The 24737-nt window shown below is 47.6% G+C and overlaps 1 protein-coding gene and 1 long non-coding RNA gene across 7 annotated transcripts in view; one reads left to right on the forward strand and one right to left on the reverse strand.

Annotated features, from left to right (window-relative positions):
* Positions 1 to 2098: 2098 nt before the first annotated feature.
* On the forward strand, positions 2099 to 20193 carry LOC141729172 (uncharacterized). Its single transcript, XR_012580461.1, has 2 exons — positions 2099 to 2340; positions 8002 to 20193. It is a non-coding gene; the product is annotated as an uncharacterized LOC141729172 (long non-coding RNA).
* IRF2 (interferon regulatory factor 2) overlaps positions 19556 to 24737 on the reverse strand; it is a 39376-nt gene continuing 34194 nt past the window's right edge. For all 6 annotated transcript variants that reach the window (XM_074541376.1, XM_005483836.4, XM_074541377.1 and 3 more), the window contains 2 exons: positions 22268 to 22314; positions 19556 to 20902 (listed from right to left, as the gene is read on the reverse strand). In XM_074541376.1, the coding sequence (XP_074397477.1) occupies positions 20591 to 20902; positions 22268 to 22314 (359 nt within the window). In that variant the 3' untranslated portion in view covers positions 19556 to 20590. The remainder of the gene's footprint in view (positions 20903 to 22267; positions 22315 to 24737) is intronic.

A 24737-nucleotide genomic window follows, 5' to 3' on the forward strand; every position in this document is an offset into this window, starting at 1 on the left:
CTTTTTTTTAAATGTATCCTGTGGAATGGTTAGAACAGATCTAAATCAAAAATAGAAAAACAGAGGTGAAAGGTGACAGAGGGTGATAACTGTCCAGCCAGTGAATAACTGGAAGACCCCAGACCCAAAAATAACCACTGAAACAGGTGGGAAGGCTGTGAGGGTACAGAAGCCCAGGGATTCCTTTGTTTGTGGTCCCTCCCTGCAGCCCCCAGGCTGAGCGGCTCCTCTTGCTGTAGCAATCAGTTATCCCATGTTCCCCCCTGCTGAAATCAGACCCCTGACACACTGCTGCAGGAAATCTGGGCTAGGGAAATTTCCTTAACAATATTCATTTCCACTTCTGAGCGTTCTGTGATTCTTTATTCTGTTATTATGATTCGGTCTTTAACGGAGCAAAGATACTTGCGGGTTTATGGGTCAGGTCTCTCACCAGATTAAAAGTAGTAACGCAAAGGAACTCCCCTCCATTCTTCCTTCCGCCTGTCAGGAGGGGAGGCGCCGCTCCATGCCGACGCTAGATGTCAGCCCAAGCCCGCGGAGCTTCTGCTCCGACCCCGAGCGCCCCGGAGCTGCCCCAGCGCGGAGGGGCTGCCCGGGGATGGGGCCGGGACCTGCGCCCTGCACGGAGCGCCGGGGAAAGAGGGGGCGCTCCCGCCGCCTCGCACTGAGTCCCTGTCTAAATTAACATGCGTTTGTGCATTTTAACGGGGGAAAACTTGCCCGCGAAGTTCCTGCCCTTGCGCCAGGCGTGGCAGAAGGCGGCTGACATCTCCCGGAGACCTGAGCCGCACCTTCCCTGGCCATGGGGAGGGAAAGCGGCTGCACCGCTGCCCTGAAGGAGCTCTGGGCTGCTGTGGGCCAGAAACAGCCCCGGCTCTGGGCTCTCCTGAGCCCAGGCTGATGGGGCACCTTGGGTGTCACAGCGAGTGAAAGCAGTGGCAGGGAAGCTGCACTCACCAGGGCGCCTTTTGCAAGTAATTTAAAGCTCCATTAGTATTTTTTTCCTCCTCACGGCACTGTTGTCCCAGACTGTTTAGCTCACAGACACCAGTTACCAAGGTTAGTGTTGACTGAAAACCCTGAGACAAAAACAGAAATTGGCCAGTGAAAATGTAGCATTTCCTCATATTTCCACTCTGGGGACGGAGGCAATTTCCCCTTCCCTTGTTTGGAAAACAACCTTCCTTCCCCATTTCCCTCCAACTCACCCTCTGGCTGGCCAGCCTGGCAAGGGCTACAGGCTATACAGGCTACAGGGGTGACATGCCCTTGTGGAATCCAGGGATTAAAGGCTGGCAGTTAATACCCACTCCTTCACATCTCTTCCTGCTTTTCCACCCTCTGTTTTTTCTGGGTTGTTTTTTTTTTTTTTTTTTTTTTTAATGTGTGAGAGTTTCCCTGCCCAGCACCCAGCACCTGTCTTTCCTTCTGCCCTGTTGTGCAATGAGAGGCATTCAGGAATCACCCAGGCAGAACCCAGCTGAGCTGCAGCTCCATGGGGTGCAGTGCACTTCCCATATGCTTGTTTGGGACACCCCTGGCCTGGCAAGGGCTCCCCACAGCAGGGATGAGGTTGCTGCATCTGAACTGGCTGGCACAGGAAGGGCTCAGGCATCCCTGCAGCCAGGCCTCCTGCTCCCTTGGTGAATTTGCCCCTCACAAAGACAAACCTAGAGACACATTCAAGCTCTTGCTCTTTCGAAAACCCCTCTTCTTTCAATCAAGGGATTTTCAGCAAAGCAAATGCAAACAGCTCTGGGTGGCCTGTTCTGCTGGCTTAGCTGCTCGGTAAGATGTGTTTCATTTCTGAACCACTTCCTTAAAGAACAACTAGATGTGTGGTGGATACAATTAGTTCTTGATTATTGCTGAGAAAGAAAGAACACAGCAGCACAAACAACCACATGCACTGGTTTGAGCAGTGACTCTTCAGCTGCTGCTCCTTGGGTCAGCAGTGGCAGGGCTGAATTGCAGGCAACCCGTGTGGGAAAGCACATGTGACACCAGGCAGAGGGGGGACTTGGACTTCATTGCCTTGACATCATGCCTTTCCATGGCTTGATCTTTTTAATTTTTCATTTCCTTTACGAAGCTCTGCTCCTGGATCCTGGCAACACTTCATTACACAACAACAGTTGCCATGGCCACTGAAGTGCAGGCAGCAAACAGCACTGCTGCAGGGCTGGCAGAGCTGCTGCAGGGCTGGCAGAGCTGCTGCAGGGATGGCAGGAGATGCTGCAGGGCTGGCAGAGCTGCTGCAGGGATGGCAGGAGATGCTGCAGGGATGGCAGAGATGCTGTGCCTTCCCGGGCACACGGAGTCCTGGTGCAGGGGAAGGTGGGTGCATGGGTGTGCAGGCGCATGAATGCACTGCTGCATGAGTTCATGGGGTGGGAGTGCATGGATGCAAGGGCAGGCATCCCACTGGGGGCACAGCACCCCTCTGGTCACTTGCAGGCATGAGCATCCCACAAAGGACCACTAGCTGGGAGCAAGCCATGCGTCACAGCAAAAGTCTGATGTGAATGGGCTGAAACATTTTGCATGAGCTCAGTATGGGCATCTGCAGCTTCTTGCCTGCTTTAGAAGTAGGGATGAGTGCTGGAAAGGGAGGGGGTGGAGCTGCAAGGATGCTTGACATGCTGCCAGCTCTCTGTGCATGTGTAGGTCATGAAGGTGACAAAACACAGGTAGGCACTCAGGAGCTCAAGGGGTGAGCTACTCTGAAGAGGCAGCCCACCCCTCTATTGGTGCTCTGTCCTGCTGTGCACAGGGCTTGTGGAGGAGTGGGAAAGATCCTCTGAAACTGTTGGGGCTCGCTGCTCTGCTGATGCACTGCAGGCAATGCAGCCAAGGAGGAAAGCAGTGCCCAGCAGCTGCTGCTCAGGCAGCTGGAGGGAGCAGGTGAAGTCATGTACAGTCCACACTGGGGCTGGCAGTACTCAAAAGAGGGGTTCTGGTGTGGGGCACCACATCAAGGAGATGGCTTTTATTACCTCACCTCCATACAGATTTATTGAAGACCCCCACGGAGAGGCTGCTGCTGGGGGTTACTCACAGCAACAAGAAGCTCTTGTTGGGGTAGCTGTGGAAATTGCCAGCCACTGTTTCCCCTTCATCCCTGCACTACTGGAGATATTGGGGCAGGAACAATGGCAGCAGAGTGCACTGGCCACCCAAGCTCCCCCAAGTTTGGCATGCCCTTCTAGCCTGGAAGAAGTGAGAATTTAAATCCACCACGCAGGGGGCTGCCAGTGGAGGGGAGGCTGCCCTGCCTGTCTTGCTGCTGCCCCTGGTGTAGCTGGGATGCAAGAAAAAGGACTGGTAACTTCAATCAGGGCAGTGAGACCAGCAAGAGTTAATTTTGCAGAGCTCTTTGTTACTCATGGCACATTCATTTTGTTTATATTCTGTTCTATAAAACTAAATAGTTCCTCTCTCAGTGGTTTTATAGTCTCTAAAGAGCTCTAGCACATTGCTCATCCCATTTTATATTTGTTTGCTTGTTTCTCAAGCCAGTTCTTCCAGTGTCTTCTAAATCATGTCTACTGTTGTTTGAATCCCTTCCAATTTCTTGCCATCTTCTCAGTGCCAAGATGAACAAAATATTCGTGGTTCATAGCAATATTCACTATGACACAGAAACAGGAGCCTTGTGCATCAAAATTTCTGGGGCTCCCCAGTCAAACAGCATAAAGATTAGTGCCTTTGTGGCTATAGTGACTGTACCTTTTTAAGCTTTTAACTCACTACAAGTACATAGGATTTCCTTCAGTTAAATTTTAAATCCTCCCCTTCCCCTCCGCCTTCCCCTCCCCCTTCCCCTCCCCTTCCTTCCCGCCCATTCTTTTTCTGGAATCCAGGAGTTGCGCTTGTTTTGACTTAAGAACCCACAAAGGCAAAGCTTTAGGCCTTAGCCCATTGCCTGTTCTGCCATTCCTGATCTCTGCAGCATGATCCCTTACTTGGGCAGTGGTATTGTGCTCTGCAGTCTCAAATGTAACACTTTTCCATGGCTTCAGCCATACAGTGCCCTGAAATCTATCTCTGACCTCTTTGGTTCAAAATTCCATACAGACCTTTCAGTTGCACTGGGGTAAGATGGGGTCCTGGTTTGCTACATTTCATATTTATTTTCCTGTCAGAGTCCCAAGAGAAGCTGTGCCCCTACAAAATCCTGAGCAGGCCACTCTTTTGACGTGTCTTCAATCACATTTTGCTCTTCTCAGATATCCTTAACAAAACGTTCATGAAAATCAACCTAGCTGATCTTGCCATTCACCATTAATTCCTGGAAACTGTGAAAATAAATTATTCTTTTAATCCAAGACTGAGAATTCTCCCCAGGCTTTCTGCCTAATGACATGTCCCATTGTGTTGTGAGAAACCTGCTTCAGAGCAAGGCAGCCTGGGGCAGGCTCCTGGTCACCACAGCCCCTCTCCTGGGAGCACAAACCTTCAGGGGTCACTGCTCTTGCTTCAGGCAGCTAGGTTACATTCTCAGTGCAGATGAAGCTCCTCAGCCACACCAGCCTCACAGTGCAGTGTCAGCTTTTGGCACACTGTGGGGCAGGGAAAGGCTGACCCATCAGAGACAGCAGCTTGGAGCAGTCCCTTCAAGACACACTGAGCAAAAGCTCCAGATTTTGCTTTTCTGGTAGTCTTGGGTTTCATAGCTGTTACAGGACCAGGCAGAATTCTCCGTAAGTGCTACTGTTTGCTGTGTCTAATTTATTTCATAGCAAATAAAAGTGCACATGACAGTTTTCCATTCCCTCAGAGAGTAATGTTGATTCTTAAGCCTTTCCCTCACTTAGCCAAGACTTTTCCTCAGCGCCACTCGAAGTGTGACATTTTTCTCTGAGGTAGGTGACTTTACAGCTCTGTTGGCTAACCTTGGTGAAAACCTTTTCCCAGAAGTTTGATGATGATTCACTGGCATTATCCAGAGCACAGATTCTCCTGTTTAAGCAGCTCACACAATTTCTGTCAGCAGCATGTCTGAAGACCAAAAATTGCCAAGTGATGACAAGCCCAGGAAGGGCTGGTGTTGGCAGAGCAAAGTTTTCTCCTGTCATGTTGAGGTTACAGATACTTCAGTGTGTCTGCTGTGGGTGCACAGCTGTAGATCCCCTCAGGAAGCACCTTTTCTCCCCAGTAAGATCATGTCAGAAAGAAGTATTGATCTGAATAACAGCGAAAAGATTAAAGCTGTACTGCAGAGTGGGGTGTTGAAAGATGCCTCAAGTGAATGTCTGTGATTGTGTTCAGGTCCTGCAGTCTTCTGCTCTTGTTTCCTCCTGTCTTCAGCTCTGCAAGTGAAAGCGAGGTTCAGTGCAAACATTGGACACTTTGTTCCACATATAGCTTCACATGTAGGTGGGGAAAGGGCCAAGGCTGAATTTTTTATCTGCTAGTCTCTATAAACAACCTGAACATCTTGCAGCTGTCAGAGCTCAGACCATCACATCTCATAAACCATCTGCAAACCTCTATGTGATATGGAAGATTGAAAGAACAGGCAGTGTCTGTGAGTCATTCTCATTAAAAATATCTAATTCAAGTCAGTCTGATGCAAAGTACAGTTTTTCCAAAGTGTCTACTGGCTTTGGTGTATGCCGTGGGTCATGGGGTAGTCTCACACTCCCTGGCAAAACAAGTACTCTCTGATAACCTTCCCATGGGGACAAGCACTGCAAGGATGATCTTAACACTCTCTCCCTAGCCTGCTAGGGAACAGTAAGACAGCCTTGGGCTATGGGACAGTGACTTGGTTTCTGCAAAAGTTTGAGCAGCACAGCCTTAAAACAGAAATGGTGAAAATGCTTTGGTTGGAGAGGGGGATGGAAATGCCCCCACCTCAGGGCAGCTATACCTGATTCTTCCTTACACCTCATCCAAGCACTCCTGTGGAGGAGCTGTTGCTGCTGGGGCTGTCTCTGCTCATCAGTGTCACTTTCATTTCTGTATACTCTGGTCCAGGCTGTGGCACACCTAATTTGCATCCAAATCCACTTTGTCAAAGAGCTTGCAGTAGTGGAGATCCCAGTGTTTCTTCTTCCCTCTACCCTTTTGTTAGAGATAAACTTCAGTTCCAGAATACAGACAAAACAAAACTCCAGCAGCAGCTTCACTGGCACCCTCCAAAGTATCTGCAGAAGCGAGCTAGAAAAGGTTGCTCAGTTCATGTTCAAGCTCTTGCCTCCATGGCCATCACAGCCAGACTCAGACACACGTCAGGGGGTGGGAAGCTTGGGCTGGCACCAAGAAACCTATATTTAAACTGTCTCTGCTGCATAACATAATATGAGACTAAAGTGCACGATGGTTCCTCCCTGACTGCTCGGGGTGCTGGCACGGGGTGGCCCTGGGGCGTTCTGCCCCCTGCATCCCCCCTGCCTCCCAAGGGCTGCGGGAGCTGCCTCGCCCCCGAGCTTTCAGCGCTCACACTCAGGCGTTCAGGGCTGCCCACGAGCAGGCTTTTCACTTTCTCAGGCATGCAGTGACTTCTCAGCAAGGTTTTCTGCATGGCTTGTACTTTCTAAGAAAGGAGCTGAAGCGAAGCCCAAGAGTGAAGAAGCAGCTCTGCTTACTGGCCCCAGGGACAGCAGGCGCTTTGCACACACCCGGAAAAAATCCCTGCAGATCAGACAGAGATGTAAAACCCCATCAAACCACTCGAGAGAGGGAGCGAGAGGGTTTTTACACTATCTACTTGGATGAGATCTCTTTTAAACTTAGCTGAAATGAAAGGAGGGTGGGGAGTTTTTGTATTGCTACTGGAAGCATTTTTCAGCCTGCCCTAAAAATGACATGAAACTCCAACCACAAAGTAGTTTATTTACAGGCCTGGGTTTAAAGAAATCTCTCTGTGAGGGGGAAAGGTTATTCCTCAGCCAGCAGGCAGAACTGGAGCTGGGGGATGGCTGATGGTTCTGGCTCCTTAGGTTTGAATTAGGTGGGATTGCTGTTGGTAACTAGAGCCAACAGGAAATATTTGGGTGAGGGAGCTATAACTAGGCATGCCATCTAACCAATCATAAGCTGGGTCTGGACAACAGAAAATGAGAGATTTGGTGTCTAACTTCCCATGAATGCCAGGGGGATATAACTGCTTTTTAAAATGAAGAGATGGTATTACTGCTTTAAAAATGTATAAAAAGTCAATGTGGCAAAGCTAAAGATGGGGTAAGGCAGGGTCTTATGGTGGCATGACCTTTCATAGAACTAATAACAAAACTGGGGTTTTGGACTGACATACTCTAATGTCTATACCAGCTAAGGGGTAAGTGCACCAGGATAATATCTGGACCTGATGAAAACAAATCAGCAGCATTTTTTACATATACTTTCATGTAAATGGAGGCAAAACTGTGAAAGAACAAGGCCCCAGGGCCCTCAGCTGAGCACACCAGATGAAGCAGGTGCTGCCCCAAAATTGTGGGGTTGGACTGACACCATGCTCACAGAGGCACCATCATCCCTGCCATGCTTGGCTGCCTATGTCTCTCTGTGTTCATGTGTTTACATTTCTATTTAAATTTACCTGCAAGTCTGATTTTTCTGGAGTTTTAACATACTTTGTTTTGATAGATAATTGCTAGTCATGTAGTATATTTTACTTTCGGAGTTTATTAATCTGCTTCCAGCTATAATTCCATCTTAGCCTAGATTTGTCTAAGAAATAGGAAATGTTTTCTCATTCCTAGAGCAACAGATGTGAATATCATCCTAAGGATGGGAAGCTTATCAAGTGCCCAGTACAGTATTTTTCAATGATATTTCAAGAAACTCTTTATTCTGAGTCTCTCTGAGAGGAGACATTGCTTTTTGATCCCTAGATCACAATGAAGTTTTACTTTATGGAAGCTGTGGGGGAGCATGCCATAGTTTTAATTTATTTTCCCATGGAAATTGTAAATCTGTACATATTTCATGGCTTAGTCATATACATTACAGAACAATGCTTGTGGTTATCCCATTTTTTTTCTTTTGCAGTCTGAAATAAAAGGTTACCTCTTTTGATCAAAACTGGTTTTGACCACATATGGAACGTGCAGTGATGAAACAAGAAGAAATTTCAGGGTCCTTTTCACACTGGAGCAGAGTTGGCAAGTGCCTGGTGATACCTGTGGGGTCACTGATACCTGCTAACATGCTGTCTTCCTAGAGTTTAATAGGATTGCAAGCTAGATTTGCACTAGAGTTGATGCTAAAAACTTCCTGACCTGCCATTCAACCTTACCACCCACCCACTTTTGAAAGTCCCACTGGGTTGAGCTCCCACTCTGCTGCTCTCAGCCTTTAGAGATGAAAACTGTATGAACCATTCATCTGAAGATCAGGCCCACGCTTCTCCTGTGCCAGAGTTCTGTGAGAGATGCAGGCACTGAGGAATAGTCAAGGTGCTGTTTCTTTTTTGGGCTAAGCTAAGTGTGTGATACGTCATACTAACCACAGTGGGTGTAGAAAGCTGCTCCTGCTTTCATCCAGTGCTTCCCCAGTAACTCAGAAACTGAGACTTTAGTACTTTTTGCTAAATTTCACTCTAGAGATAGTCTGAGATTTCCCTCCACATCGGAAGACACAAGAGAATGTTTCATACAATGCCAGCTGGTAATTAACACAGACTAGTGACAGGAAATATGGAGCTGGAAATGTTGCACTGAATTAAGCCATGCCTCCAAGGACTGTAGCATAGGAACTGCTCACTGTGAGGTTAGGAAGTTCAACAGCCTTTGTTAAAAACAGTCCCTTTTATTTAACTTTCGCTTCTGCTCTCAGTTTTGGGCTGATGTGATTCCAAAGAGAAGTTCCTGTTTCTCTTCCCTCCTCCCTTCCATTCAGAGGCCTGTGCAGTGGCTGCAGGAGGGGAAGGAGGGCGAGCAGGCGGTGCCTGTGCCGTGCCATGCCCAGGCAGCCCCGGCACGGAGCAATTCCAGCCCTGGGGCGCTCAGAGGGAGCCGAGCCCCGCTCCTGGCCCCTTGCTGGCCGTGCCCCGAGGGTCCCTCGTCACAGACAGCCTGGGAATAGCTGCTGGTCAGGGTGCTCCTTCCCAAGGCCACACAGGGCATCCATGTGGGCACAGACACCACGGACACCCTGGCTCAGCACACACACAAACCATTGCCACAGAAAGGGAGGGTGGGTAGTGGGACCTCTCCCCACGTTTGGGAGTAATTCCTGTGTGATGAAGCAGCATTTCATCCACAGCTGCTCTGAAATGGTCACAGTATTGGTGGGACAGTGAGATGAAGTAAATCTCTGGTTAAAACTGATCACCTCTCTTTATTTCTTTGAAAAGCCTGTGAATAAGAAAAAAAAAAAATGTATTCTGCCAGGTTTGTGGAGAGGCAGGTGGCATAGCAGTTAGTAAATCCTGCTCAAAAGCTTCTCAACCCAGTGGCCACTTTCACTCAAGTAGGAAAGAAAGGGTAACCAAAGAAAAGGACAGAGAAACAAGTCAGTATTACCTTCCTCTCCTCTACTCCCCTTCCCATCCCTGTTAAGTCTAGACTTTTGGATAAATCTTGTGGGACTCCCCAAGTGCAGAGTGCCATGTACAGCCCGTGACTGACAGTGACACTTGTTTCCAGGCCCATTTTGTCACCACAGAAATTTCTCTTTTATCCCTGTTTTCCATCAGGCAGTGAAAGGTGAGGAGAGCCTGCTGCCCTTCCCAGGGCAGGGGCAGCCTGTGTGCAGGGACACGAGGGCACGGGCACCAACTGCGTCCCCTCGCCCTGGGCCGCCAGGGGAAGGGGCTGCTCCTGCTGCCCCCCCGCAGGCTGGGAGGCTGTCGGAGCCCAGGACATCCCTCTGGCTGTGCAGGATTGCCAAGACCCCTGCCAGGGGGCTCAAAGCCCTGGCATGGAGCCCAAAACGCCTGTGGGTTTGATTATGACCCGTGGAGCAAATTACCAACCTGATATGAACATCAGCAAGCCACAAAGGGTTAAGTAGAATAATAGGGAAGTTATCACAAGGTGAAAAAGTAGATTTTTGGGTTTCTAGAATGGGGATTCAGGGGACAAAATGGAGGGATCTGGGTGTGTCCAGCCTTTCTCCTTCTTCTTCTTGGCCTCCATCTTCTGCTGAGATGTTGGCACTTTTGGATTGGTTTAGAGTAGAAGCTCACTGTCTAACATAGGTGATAGGTATTGGAAAGTAATTGTAAACATGCTATATGGAGTTTTTAGCATAAAGACAAAACATCGCCCCAGGGGCAGGCAGAGTGCCTGGAACTGTCCTGCTGGACGGGCCTGGGCAGGCCAGGAGAAAAATTTTTATAGATAAGATACAATAAACAACCTTGAGACTGAGAAATGAAGAGGTCTGACTTTTTCTTCAAGTGCTTGGGGTGGGAAAAAAGACTTTTAATATTCTCGGGGTCATGGTGACCAGCAACGGATCCTGAGGGGTGCCCAGCACACACAGCTCTGCTGAAGGCTTGCTGAATCAGGCAAAGTGGGGCTGAGCTATGGCCCAGTGCTCCTGCAATTCCCCCTCACTGCAAAAACAAATCCTTTCTAAGCACCTGCTTCCTCTTTGAAAGAAAGTAACACTCCTCAGTGAAAACCAGACAGCGGTTTGAAAGAAAAGTTTTTTAAAAAACCTCAAACATAGGTTTGTTGATCGCACACAAGGGGCTATTTTCTTTGCATAGGTGGAAATACAGATGTACAAGACATTTGCATGCACTGTCTCTGCAGAGTGCCCTAGCCCATGGTCGGGCAGGGAGCTCAATGCCAGGCAGCTCCAGAATGCTTCCAGAGCAGCAGGGATGGGTGACACAGTGGCTGTGTGTAACCCATGTGGGAAATGTGAACATACAGGCATGTCATCACTTTCCTAGCCTGTATATCTGACAAAATCAGAATGCTTGTTTGATGGTTGAATTGTCGGGCAATTGCTCTGAAGCAGTTGAAGAGCAGTACTTTTTTACACAATGTATATCTGGATGAAGAAACTCATTGTCAGGGAACATCAGAGTGCCCACCTGTGCAAGATGTGTCCATTGGAATTAAATAAACATTTCGCTACAACCTCCAGCTCACAAACTCTTCAAAATGCTGATTAGCAAATGGCAGGGGGATTTACCAAGGACAAATTCACTTGCCCTGGCTCCAACAATCTTGTCCAAATACTTATCCAAAATCTTGGGGACAGGATACTAGTCCATTCAGGCCAGCAATCTGACGCACATCCCTGTCCTCCTGTTGTAAAAGCTACGGCATGGCTGTAATAATTAATCATCTGGAAAGAGCCCAAGCCCAAAGAACAATGTCATGGCACTGAGTACATATTTACTCAGTCAGGGAAAGCAATGAAAAAAGGAGTTTGACTCCAAGCACAGCAGAAACACCTACCAGAGATTCACAAAAGCAGAATGAGGGTGTGGTCTCAGTGGAAGATACAGTTGGACTTTCGCAAAACTGCAGCCCAATTGTGACAAAAATGGAGTTGAGCTCAATGTTGTTGGGCAGGACTGCCCATCTGACAGTAACTGCACCCATATTTGCAGGAGACAACCAGTTTGGCAGGATTTTAAATAGAAATGTGGTCAAAGCAGAATAGTATTTCATTTTCTAAAGAGTTTCTGAAGTATTTATACTGTTTTTTTTGTAAGCCTGAAGGTAGGCAGCTTGGGAACAAGGTGGGCAGGCTCTTCCCTGGATCCTGGGAAGCAGAGGTGATAGGCAGCGTGGGATTTCCATTGGAGAAACAACCAAGTGTGAGTTTTCAGGGCAGCACTGCAGCAAAAGCAGCTACAGGAATTTTCTGGATGCATAAGAAGGTGTGCAGATTGTCAGCTGAAGGACGTTACTGCCTGAACACAGGACTCTGAACTTTGTGAAAGGCGCTGCTGCTACAATAAGGAGCGTGTAAAAGATCTTCAGATGAAGCTGAAGGTCATGGACACCACTTAGAGTAAGGTCTTCATCAATTTGGCCTCTGCCAAAAATCCAGAACTGGCCTCAGCCAATGCATATAAATTTTATCAGGCAGATAAAATTCTCAGCATAAATTTGGCACAATTTTTTATTCAAGAGCATGGTTTACCCTTCCAAAAAAGAGGGTCCCTGCTCTTTCCAAACTGACACAGCGTCCAGAAGGATAACCTGAGCTTTGGCCAAGCAGACCTGGTTTGCTGCAAGGAGAGGTGTCTAGGATAAATGAAATTGGCTTGTGAGTTACAGCAGTTCCCACAGCCTGAGCCCTCTGGACATCAGGGTCTGGCTATCCAGGCCCTGCACCCCAGATGCAGAGGCACCCCAGCATCTGAGCTGATGTGGGGATATCCTGGAGGATATCCTGGAGGATATGGTTGCTGTCTCTGTCCTAACAAGGAACTTGAGAGGTCACTCTGCACATATTAAGGGACATACAACATGACAGCTGTTGTAGCTCTAAGGGACAAACCATGTTCTTGTCTCCAGATCGACAAAAGCCATTGGAAAAAGTGACAGAGGTGCTGTGCTGGAGGTCCCTCCTCAGATCCCACGACAGCAGTTCTCTAGAAACCCTCAAGCACACTTTTCCTCCATGCTTGGTCTCCAGCTGGGTACAGATTTATCTGGGGGCTTTGGGGTCGTGCCTGATGACCTGACAGCCATACCTGCCACCTCACCTCCTCCACTGGGGGCAAGTGGCTTGGGGCAGGCAGCTTGCTCTTCCTCACACCGCTCTTTGAAGCTGAAGCCTATCTTTGCAACAACTTTCTTCAAGTTAGCACATGAAGCAACATCCAAAGGAGGACCAAAATAACCCAGGCAGCTTCATGCCTGATGAAACCAGGCTTTCTTTTGTAAGGTAACAGAATGGCTTGGCATTGTGTGCCATTTAGCACTGGAGAAAAAGAAGCTGCTCTTGTCTGGAGGGTGCCAGCGCTGTTGGACAGCGTGCCTCTGGTCACAGGCACGGCTCCTGGCACGCCGCTGGGGATGTTTGTGCTGCTGCCAAGGGAAGGGAAGCCAGTGCACGTCCTGCTGCCTCACCTGAGGTGACCCAGCTGGGACATTGTTTCAGCTTGGTGCGACTGTGGTGATTACGTGCACAGGGAGTGAGAGGGGCAGTAACTCTGATGAAGGGGGCTCGGATACCGCTGTCCTGCAGAGTGCTCCAAGTCCCACAGAGCAGCGAGAAGCTTCTTTACACAAGATGGTGTTTGGTTAAGTAAAGCATCTAAATAAAAATCACATCACCCTGACTTACTGGGATGGATGTTCCTTTAGCTAATCCCTTTTTTTCCCTTCATCGAGGCTATGTTACCTCAAATTAGCATTTGCTGCAGTCAAAGCGGATCAGTGAGATGGGATGATTTGTCCCTGCAGCTAAGCCTGCAGTGAACTTATTATCATCTGCCTGCTTTTAAGGACCTTGTTCAGATGGAAACTGAAGAGATTTAAGTAAAACTATTTAGAACCCAGTTAACCAGATTTCCATGAATAAATGCAGACTTGCTGTAAATGTAATTCCTTACTATTTATTGTGCTGCTCTGGTTTTGCTTTGCTTCTATCCCATTTGGAATCTGAAAGCATAAAACCATGAAATGAACAAACTCAGGTGAGGATAGCTTCAGCAGAGGTGGCCACTTGGCTGTGTGAAGGAAGGCCTGTTGTCCCTATGCCGTGAGCTCCCCAGCTCACAGTTACCTGTGCCAGTTGTGAGGACATTGACTCCAGCTGTGGCAGGAGCTGGCTGGGACATTTGGGTGCGTCCCCCAAGGGAGGGTGTACTCAGCCTGACACAGGGCATGCAGGTGCCCAGGCAGACTCCCCCAAACAGCTGAGGGGCCAGGCATGGCAGAGTGGGTTGTTCATCTCCAGGTAACTGATTCTAAACTGATATTTCTTTTTTTTTCTTTCAGAAACGTTGCACTTATATTTTAGTCATAGAATCATTTACTCCTAGATCATCAAGTACAACCTTTAACCTAACACTGCCAGGCCCACCACTTAACAACATCTCTAAGTGCCATATCTACACACAATTCATTTTAGAAGTATTCATTCTGTTAGAAAGGCCTTGAGGGGAAGCTGTGAGGAGTGGCTGAGGTCACTTGGTCTGTTCAGCTGGAGACTGAGGGGAGACCTTACCATGGTCTACAGCTTCCTTGTAAGGGGCAGCAGAGTCAGGCAGTGATGTCTTCTATGTGGTGACCAGTGACAGGACTAACAGGAGGGGCAGGAGGCTGTGCCAGGGAAGGTTTACATGGAATATCAGGTTCTTCATATCAGGTTCTTCACCCAAAAGGTGGTTTGGCACTGGAACAGGATCTCCAGGGAAGTGATCACAGCACCAACCTGACAGAGTTCAAGAAGTGTTTGGACAATGCTCTGACGACATGGTGTAACTCTTGGGGTTGTCCTGTGCAAGGCCAGGAGTTGGATTTTGAATCAACCTCAGGCAATTCTATTACTCTATAGAATTAATTTTATAAAATTCATTTTAGAAGAACCCTTTGAAATGCTCATGAAGAAGTCTTGTATCAGCTTTGGTCATATCCATAATTTACATTTTTTCTGTAAATTTTCCACTACCAATAACCATCAAATGCTCACGAAGTCTCTCTGTGATACCAAGAAACTCCAAATGGGAGAAGCAATATTCTCCCAAAATGCACTGAGCTGTGGCACTGTAAGTCCTTCCAGCAAAACAGGAATTGTCTCATTTTCTCCAGCAAAGTATGGCAAATGCCAAAGGAAGCTGCAAAAAGTTCAAACACAAGATGAGTCACACCGCGTGTGCTGGGGCAGCGGAAGCCTTTGGGGAAATGGCTTTTAGGGAAAGCATCTTGGATGGCCTCACCTGCAGGGCCTCTGTGCTGGGCCAGCGGGGATGTGGCTGTGCTCAGTGGGTACCACAGCACCCCACGGGAAGGTGCAGCACCCCAAAGGCACGCCTGGGGCTGTGAGGATGGTGAGGGGTGCACACCCCCCAGCTGGGCTCCATGAGCAGCATTGGGAGGAGCAGGGCAGGGGTTTGGGGCAGGGAAAGCCCCACACCAGTGAGTTCACCTCCGGGCTGCCCCGTGCCATGTTTTGTGCAATGCCTGTGAATTGGTTTACCCTCTTCCATCACGTGGCTGGAGGCAAAAAGGCTTTGGTGGCACAGTGGGCAATTCTGATTCAAAATCCAAAACACAGCCTTCTCCTAGTACTGTGAAGAAAATCAACTCTACCCCAGCCCAAACCAGCACATTCTCCACTCCTTATCCCACACAATTTATGCCATTCTTAGGTCCCACAGTATCCAGTAAATCCTAATTAACCACCATCCCCATCCCATTCTTTGAAAGATATACAGATATCATTCCCTTGGGACCACCCCTGCAAAACGTCCATAAAATGTCCATAAAGTGTCCACAGAACGTCCATTAAGTTCATGTAGTCCAAGACTTTGGCCCCAGCCAAAACCAGCACACTGCCTCAAGGGTGGTACAGGACTGAAGTGTTCCCTGCAGATGCCCAGAGCATTGTTGGAGGCTGCTTAGGAGAGGATGAAAGCACCAAGTCAAACCTCTGGGTGGGGGGTTAGCAGGGCCCTACAGACTGCTGGGGGAGGAGGGCAGGAAAGCAGCCAGGGAGGAGGGACAAAGGAGGAGCAGACTGGAAAGGATATGAGACAGACTCCAGCTGCAAGAGTCACACAGTGCACATGTGAAACCTGGCTAAAGGAACCAAAGATGTGAAAGGAAAACAAATGGAAAACAAAAATGAAGGCAGGAGGAGCAGAGCTGGGCTGCAGCAGCCTCACAAATAAATACGCAGGTGGCTGAGTGTGCACACGAATGCCATGACACCTGGAAACTTGACACAGCCTCTGGGGGCACTGAGACTGACCCCACCCCAGGCACTAAAACACACTTTAACAGCCATCAGCTCTTCAGGGCTTGCACTAGAAACAAGCCCACACCCCTGTTTATATGTTTTTATCTCTATATTTTCTTGCCCTCAAGAGAAGTGTATTCAGAAAAGTATCTCAGCTGCTGGATCTGACAGGCCTGTGCCTTGTCATGTGCAACAGGATCAAAAAGTGGCCTTTAAAATATTACAGTGGCTTGTGTGACAGTAATTTTTAAAGTTCTTAAAAAAAAAAAAATAAGGGGGGGGAGGCAGGAAAAAAAAAGAGATTGCCCGAGAGTAAAAATACTACCGAAAACTGAAACTTAACACCAGTGACTGTGAGAGATAACATCTCGAAACGGGCACAGAGCAGCCGCCCAACTTCCTGCTGCTCCCCCACCTCTCGGGGCACAAACTGTCAGGGGTTAATAATGCAGCACCTTGGCAGATCCCCATCCTGCTGCCTGGGTTTGGACACCTTAAAATTCACCTTTTCCTAATAAACAGTCCGGAGAAACATATACAAAGGCATTAACCTTAAAGGGCAGGATGAGGTGCAAAAGTCAGCTGAGAAACCGTACCTCAGAAGAGCAGAGGGAATGAAGGCAGTGCCACAGCAGGTGCTATCAGGTGCTCTCCAGAGAACAGTACAGCACAGAGGTCTGAGAGAGGGGCTCCTCACAAAATTAAAATAAAAGTGACTCAGATTCCTTTCCACTGTCTCTTCACCAGTATTAGCTTGAATAAAACAAGGAGCTATTTCCACTGACATTTAACCTTCTGACACCAGTCCAAAATTAGCTCTGAACACAAATTCACCAAGAAGGCTGGGCAGTGCTTGAGTTGCAGTGGTGAGAAGCTTGGCAATGCACCTTTTAGCTGCTGCTGAATTATTTAGACCATGGGTGTGTAATTGAGAACAGAACAAACCCAAAGGAGCTACCTATCATCAGCTACTCATCAAAAAGCAATACACCAAACTTTGATAGGGCTTTCTGTGTCTTTGCTGAGTGATTTAAAGCTGCCACACACAGAGGAAAAGCTCATTTGAAAAGTTGTAATGTACCATAGCTGAATTTTGTTCATCCCAAGCCTTTGTGCAACTGCCTTTTCCTCCTCAGAAAGTCTGGGGTCTTGGGCAAAGCACTATTTGTGGTCCCCATGGTTTCCTTCCTCTCCACTACTATTTTCATTGTTGTTGACAGAAACATTGTGCACCTGCTGCTGTTACTGCAGAGGTGGAAATCCCCCTCAAAGCACTCACCAGAAAGGTCATTGAGCTGGTTCTTCTGCTGTTGCATCAGCAGGGAGGCAATGCACCCTCTCTGGCTTAAGAAAACACCCACACATGTGCCAGCAGTCCCCTCACTCGCCCCTTGTAATAAATCCAGTTGACAAAAGCAATTAACAGACAGACTGCAAAAGCAGCAGAAATGAAGCCAACCTGGCCTGCCACCTGCACCACCAAGTGGGATGATGCCAGAGGGGCACAGGGGCAGGGAGTGCTCCCCTGATACTAGGGAAACATCTAAGGAAGTGAGATGGGCATCCCAAGCATGGGCAGTGCCTTGGCCACTGTGTAGCTGCACAGGGAGAGCCTGGCCCTTACCTCCCTGCCAGCCTCCCATCAGAGATTCCTGCAGGCCTGTTGGCTGAGCGCATCACAGCATGGCACAAGATTAACTTGGAATTGCTGGTGGTGCTCATGGACAGGACCTGGCTCCCAGTGCTTCAGAGCTGAACTGGCAGGTCAAATAGCACTTTAACTGCTGGGAAAGGCTGGGTGGCTTTAATGGCTTTGTGCAAGCACGAGTAACAAACACCACTGAACCCTGGATTTCAGAATGAATGTCTGATGTCCCAGCCCAGAGAAATCCACTGTTGCATTCCATCACCCCACAGTGCATTTGGTCTGAGCACGCTGCAGAGGCATCACTGCCTCTGCAAGGTGTGTGCTGGCTTTGATGGATCAGAGTTATGGATGCACACTGTAACTCCCATGCTTGGATAGCTCCTGGGAATGTTTCAAACACACAAGCCCCGGCAAGAGGGGACTTTGCCAAGCACACACACTGCTCCCAGAGGGGGGGTGTGTGTCTCCTATTGCTCCCTTCTGGAGCAGGGTGGGGGTCAGTAGTTTTGCAACTCAGCTGCCCTCCTTGCAGGATCTAGAGGAGACAAAGCCAGGTTGCCTGGCCATCTGCCTGCTGGTGGCAGTTCTCACATGGCATGGCCAAAGTGGAGATGTGACCTCTTAACATCCTTCAGCTATGTCAAAGTTAACTCGTGGGTTAAGCTGAGGGTGCCTGCCTTTCTCTGCTGCCTACTCCTGAGTTTCAGATAGGTGACGCTAAGAGCAGCAATCCTTTCTTCTGGCAAGTGGTAGCTCTTGCTTTGCAAACAAGCATTTGTATAGCCCAGGGCAGCCCTTGGGCAACCAGCTTCTCACCCCAGTGACCAGCCAGGCTTACTGAAGGCAAGTCAGGCAGGACACACAGAAAAGACAGCTCAGCCCTCACTCTGCTCTGGCAGCCCTGTTGGGGGTCAGGCTCTATGTAGGCAGCTGAATCAGCCTTAGAAACTAAGAAACTGGAAAGGTAAGTGAATGACCAAATGAAAAGGACAGAAAATAGGAAGTTTACATACATAATTTTAACCCTTGCAAGTTTTTAGATCCGTTCCAAGTACAGCTTGGACATTCCTCTTACTCCCAACTCCAACCAAAGCTCTAACTTTGTCTTCCCAGGCCACCAGGAAGTGGGTGACAAAATTACAAGTTTTACACAGACCTATGAAGAAACTTGGAACTGTAGGATCAGGTTAAGAACACAGCTAAATTTTTCTGTTTAGTTTCCCTTTTCAGTAGCCAGCTAGCATCTCTCTCTGTGACACAGCCATTGCTGTGCATGTTATTGCTCATCAGCCCAATACACTCTGCTCTCAGCTCACACATCTGTCAGGCTGGTAGAGAAGGGTAATCACATCTGAAGGGCACTCTGTCCATGCATTTTATGTATCTGAATCAAACTGTGTCACACCCAACAGCTTAAACAGCTGCAAAAGGGTGAGTGCTCTCAACTTCTTTCTGTCTATGCCAGCCCCAAGTGCACAGTGCTGTGCAATGGGCACAGCCTGCCCACTGCCACAACCACGTGAGTCACTGTGCACCCTCACTGAGATACACTGCAGCTTTCCAGGAATCACAACTTGCCATCATGCAGCAATGTTGAAAGCCCTGGTCAATGCTAAGTTGATTTCTGATTAATTCTATTAATTGGTTGAAACTGCAAAATGAGATTTTTCCAGACAAGGAAACTGCAAGTAAGCCATGTGGGGATCTATGAGGAACAGTGGGAGTACAGCTGGGAGTACACCCTTGCATGGGGTGGGGGATGGATTTTGACATGATCCCTTCCATGAGGTAACTTGTTCAAAGCACAGCCATGGAGAAACAGCTGAAGAGGTGCCCAGCTCCCAACCTCTACATTTGAGGCCAAACTTGAATAAATCACCTTTGAGTTCTAGTTGTTCTTTCCACCTTGAGCTGCCTCAAGCACAGCACTTCCCATCCTGTTGGATGGGTGCTGCAGAAATTGCACAGGCAGCTTATGCCAACTGCTCACTCTGAGAGGTCACATTCACCTATCAAACCCATACCATCTGGGGCTTCTGAAAGATTAAAAATGAGAGACAAACAAGAGGATTATTAAAAATTTAACTATATACCATATTTATTATCAATCCACAGGATAATCTGATTGCTACATGAGCTCATAAAAGCTATTTCACCTTTACAAAATTAAAAAAAAATGTGCCACAAGGATGTCATAACTGCTGATAACCAAGGACTGAATCTTAAAATTATAAATTTTGCTGTAGAAAAGATTAAAAAAAATTATATTCACTTTAGAATTTTACTTTGAATAAAATATTCCCCTGTATAAAAAATAAAAAAGCTTGCTCTGGTTAGAATTAGAGTATTTTTCTTCTTTTTTAAATCTGGGAATTTGCATAATATCTCTGTAATAAGTTTCTTTTCTTTTTTCTATTGTACCACGCGGCATTCAAGCATAGCAGATTAGAAACAAACATGATGAAAGCAGTCTCAGAACATATGAAATCCACATGGAAAGTTTTAGTTTCCTTTCCCTTCCTCTATTCTTTAAAGACACTTTAGCAAGAATAGCCTTGGAAAAGAATACAGGTGGAGAGGGACCTTCAATGTGCCATTAAGTAGAGCAAGGTAATAAAAGGCCTTTTGTAAGTGCTTTCTTAATAAGGTGCAGAAGCAGACTGCAACTTTGCTAGTACTGCACTATATACAATATTCACAATAGATTTTTCTTTATTTAAAAATATTCCAGCTAGTTCACATTTTCTCTCCAATTCTGAGGCTTTCAGTTCCATCACAGCCTTGACAGCAAGAAGCGCAGCAGCACCACTTCCCTTGTGGTGGGTTGGTCCTCTTATGAAACACTGGAACCTGCGAGTGGGCCAAAGTTCTTGGGTTCTTTTCCTATGTAGCAACCTTGGAAAGATGGGTTCAGGTCTACACACTGACTGCTGGAGTCCTGAGTTAAAACCACTCCGGCACTGGAGTCAGACACTGCAATGTTTTCTATTGCCAAGGCTTTACCTTAGGGTTTGTCTCGTGTGCGTCAAGGGATGAACCTCTCTCAGAGAAACGTAAAATACAAAACCAAACAAAACAAAGCTAAAAAACCACACTGTCAAAGGCTTAGCAGCTCTTGACTCTTGACTGAGTGATGTCTGACGTTTTCTTGATGACGCTGGCCCGTGTCTCACGGTCTGGCTGGCTGCTGCTTGTGGAGGCTGTGGACACGACTTGTGGCAGAGGGATGTCTGGGAAAGGAGGCCAGGAGCTGTTGTAAGGCAGTGGGCAGCTTTCTTCTTTGACGGTGACTTGGAGGTCAGGCTTGTTGGCTACAAAAGTTGCCATGCTGGGAAGCATATGAGAAGTGTTCCTCATTCCTAGATTGCTGAGATACTGTTTGCCTTCAATGTTTTTTTTCTGCCAATGAAGTCGTCCCTAGAAATGGGGGAAGAAAGAAAGAAAGGAAGACTGTATAACTGAACACAACTTCGTGAAGTACTCCAAGTAACAAGATGAAGATAGAAATATCCACATATTGCACAGGAATTATCCTGCCTCTAGGAGCCTGAGCCTCTAGCCACTGGCTTAGGATGTCTCTCGGCCATTTCTCCTTTTCTGAAGTCATCTTAAATTTTGTTGCCTCTCCAGCACTCAAGAGGCACTATCTGCTCTTCTGAATGGAAAATAAAGGCCTTATTCCCAGGATGCCAGAGACAAAAATGGATACAGACATTTAGAACTCCAAATGGTCGTGTCTCCTCTGTAACCAGAGAGAGCATCTTCCTGTCAAGAGGCAGGCACAGAGACCCAACACTACCCAAGCTAGCAACACAGGCGAGGCTGCTGGCTGGGAAATCACTGTCATTGACAGTGCATCCCTCATCACAGGGAAGAAGTTCATCAAGGGAAGATGAGCATCCACTTGTTTGCCCACCACAGATGCAGCAATGGCATGTTCTGTTGGAGGAGGTCTGTGGAGTCACTACTGGCAGTCTACATGGGCACCACCCCAGCCAAGGCACCAGAGACCAGGTGGGTTAGCTGTGTTGTTATACAACTGGTGGTTCTCCAAGGAGGATTTAGAGAGCCTTTGGTGAGGGACACAGCAGGAGAGAGCTTTGCAAAAGGCCTAATGCAAAAATACAGCCGGAGCACAGGGCATCCAAGAGCCCTTAATGAGCTTCATTTGGCCTTTAAGTACACATGGTACTGGTCTGGTACAAGGTCTGGTACCTTGATGGCAGCCCCAAAATAAAAGGCTAGTGGTGTTTTTGTATACGTGCAGCTTAGGTTATTCTCCCCATGGATTCCTTTCACTCAGCAATACCCAAATGACTGCTCAGGAAAGCTTTCTGCCCCACCTACCTCAAACATTCTAGCTTAATTTCAGTCATAAGTGTAAGCATTTCCTCCAGTTGTATGAGTTCAGATGCCATTTAAGGAAAACAAAGTGAGCAAGCTTTCAACCAAGATAAAATATTCACTACCCAGCAAGGTCAATGCATCATGTTAACATACTAGCTGGCTCTGGTGATGGCACTGCAGAACACCTTATTGTGCAAACTAATCTTGTTGTTTGGACAGATGAGGAGAATTTAATTTGTAGAGATTCTAATTCTGTGACAATCATCCAAATATCTGTATCCCCGGAACCTTCCTGGTCTGCTTTTCTCCACTAGCTATTACCAAAATGAATATTCCACTGGTAGACAGAGCTGCAGTAGAGAAGGGGCAAAAATATCTCAGGGCATGGATTTTGAGACCTTGGTCCAAACTGCTAAAAATCCAGAAAACACTTACCTCTGCATTTTCTTCATCGCTTGGAACGCTGTCAGTTGTTTCACTTTCTGTCAAACAAAATAGAAACAAAAATGAAACTCATGCTGTTCTATCTATAGTAACAAATTCCAGCTCAGGAGGCCTGATGTGTGTCCAACAAGTGGAAGCAAACAGAGTCAAGTCAAACAACCAGAAAACATTGGAGAAGCATGGAGACCCTGCCACAGCAGGGCTAGACAGCACAGCTGCCTTGAACAACTGGGGTAAATTCACATGGTTATCACAGTTAACATGTCTATATTGTGGAAAAGACAGCAATAGAGAGGGAAGAAGTAGATATGTGCTTTCTGGGAAGAATCTCCAGCAAGCAGGGGATGCCTCCTCTCCCTTGTCCCTCTACAGCCACTCCAGGCCCTGCAACAGATAAAGTTCTGTCCAAATCTTTATCTCCTGGCAAAATCAGTAACAACTCCATCCTAGAGGATATAAATGTGGTTTTGTTCCATTAACTGTTATCTCAGCCTGCCACCTCAAGGGCTTGCTGTCACTTCTGGGGCTTTATTACTGTTGACATACTCTGGTACAGTTGGTATAGTTTTGCTTTTGCTACCACTCCCCAGCCTTTCTCAACCCTTCACCCGTCACTTGAGCAAGTGGCAATACCACAGTCTCCAGTCCCACCTCCTGTCCCCACTGCTCATGTCCTCCCTCACCCTCATCACTTGAACCAGAGCACAAATACAGGAGCACAGTTCCAGTGGAACTGCCATCCTCCTGCAGCTGCAGCTCTCCCTTGCAGAAGAGCCTGAAATGCAATGTACTGTATTTTCAAGCCTGCGTGTGCCTGAAGACATGTCTCCTAAGGTCAGGCTCCTGGCCCATGAGTGGCTGAGACTGCTGTGCCTCAGACACCTCTGAGACAGGGCAGAAACCCCTCTTTTCAGTCTGCAGTGATGGCTGCTGCCTTCAGCACAGCCACTGGGTCCCAGACTAATCCAGTGGAGGCCTGGGCTGCAGGTTTTCTTCAGCTTGTGGGGTTTTGAAACACTGTGTCCTGTTTCCTGGGAGGATAACCCATGGCATCTATCAGGATACCAGCACTCCAACCCCCTGAGCCCTGCACAGACAGGGCTCATCCCCAAGGAACACAGAAATCACACAATTCAGGGAATGATGTGATGAACTATCATAGCAGGCAAGAGAGCTCTGAAGCCCCAGTTTTCACCCTCAGCTCTGTGTTATGCATTTCAGTCCATGCAAACTGCTTTGCACAGCCCCTGCAACTCTGCCTTCCCAGAGCCCAACCTCATGCTCTGCACTGGCCATAACATGAGTGCTGAGTGCATGGATCATGCCTCATGGATTGTGCCCCTGCACACCTTCAGAGAGACTGGCAGTACCTTGCCATCCTCTCAAGGCCTGGCTAAGCATTAGGTTTAGGCAGGAGACTGTAAGCCAATGGGCTGAACCACTGTTTCAGCCCCCAGGATCTAAACTGTACCCAAAGTCCTTTTAGTCCAGCCCAGCTACTCCAGACTGCTGCTTCCAAAGCCAGCATCTCTTCTGTGCCAGAGCCTCCGCCACAGTGTGCAGTAAGCAGAGGAGCAGTCCAAAACATTAAATCAAGCTGCAATGCCCATGCACTGCAGGGCTTCTCCTTCACTGGCCCAGGCAGAGAAAGATGTGCCAGTGTGACTAAGCTGGCTAATTAAGCCATACTGGGGGGAGGAGAGGAAAAATTAATTCACACAAAGAAGACAGAATCAATCGAAGGAATCCACATAGAGACAAGTAACAGATATTCCTGGACATGAAGAAGCATGTCACAACAAAAACAGAGTGATGCAGCTGAAAAGGAATCCATCCTTGGTGTTTATACATAACAAAATGCCGAGTAAGAGATAGCACTATAGTTAGCAAAGCCAGGGAAGCTGGCCACACAGGCATGGAAAGTTAGAGGTGTTATTTCTTTCAAGAAGGGTATTTGAATCAGTGTCAAACATTGACAACAGCCTGGGTAATAAGAACCAAAAGGATTTCATAGACATCAGCGGATATATGAAAAAACTCACATGGGTAACTCACGTCATTTGCCTGAGTTACCTCAGAAAGGAACCAGGGGTGTTTTGAAATAAACCAGATTTATGTAGGACAGCTGACATATCTGGCTACTTTTTTTGGTTGTTGTTTTAGAAGAGCTCAACTAACTGTTCCTGCACAGCTGTTATGGTCATACTCTTTCCCGCCTTTCAGCCAGTAGCACCTGACAGAGCAAACCACAAGCACAGGGCCAAAGTTCCTGTGGTTCTATACAGGTCTGTGTGCAGCAAGACAAAGCAGAAATAGTCACAAGAGTGTCCTAGAAATTTTAGGGTTCTAACACACAGACTTCTGTCCTTGCTCCAGCCTCAAGAGCAAATACATCCTTAAAAAAACACTGGTTCATAGAACAATTCAGGTTGGAAGGGGCCTTAGGTAGTCTACAGCCCCA

The sequence above is a fragment of the Zonotrichia albicollis genome, chromosome 5 (genome assembly GCF_047830755.1).
Source record: "Zonotrichia albicollis isolate bZonAlb1 chromosome 5, bZonAlb1.hap1, whole genome shotgun sequence".
Classification (NCBI taxonomy): domain Eukaryota; kingdom Metazoa; phylum Chordata; class Aves; order Passeriformes; family Passerellidae; genus Zonotrichia; species Zonotrichia albicollis.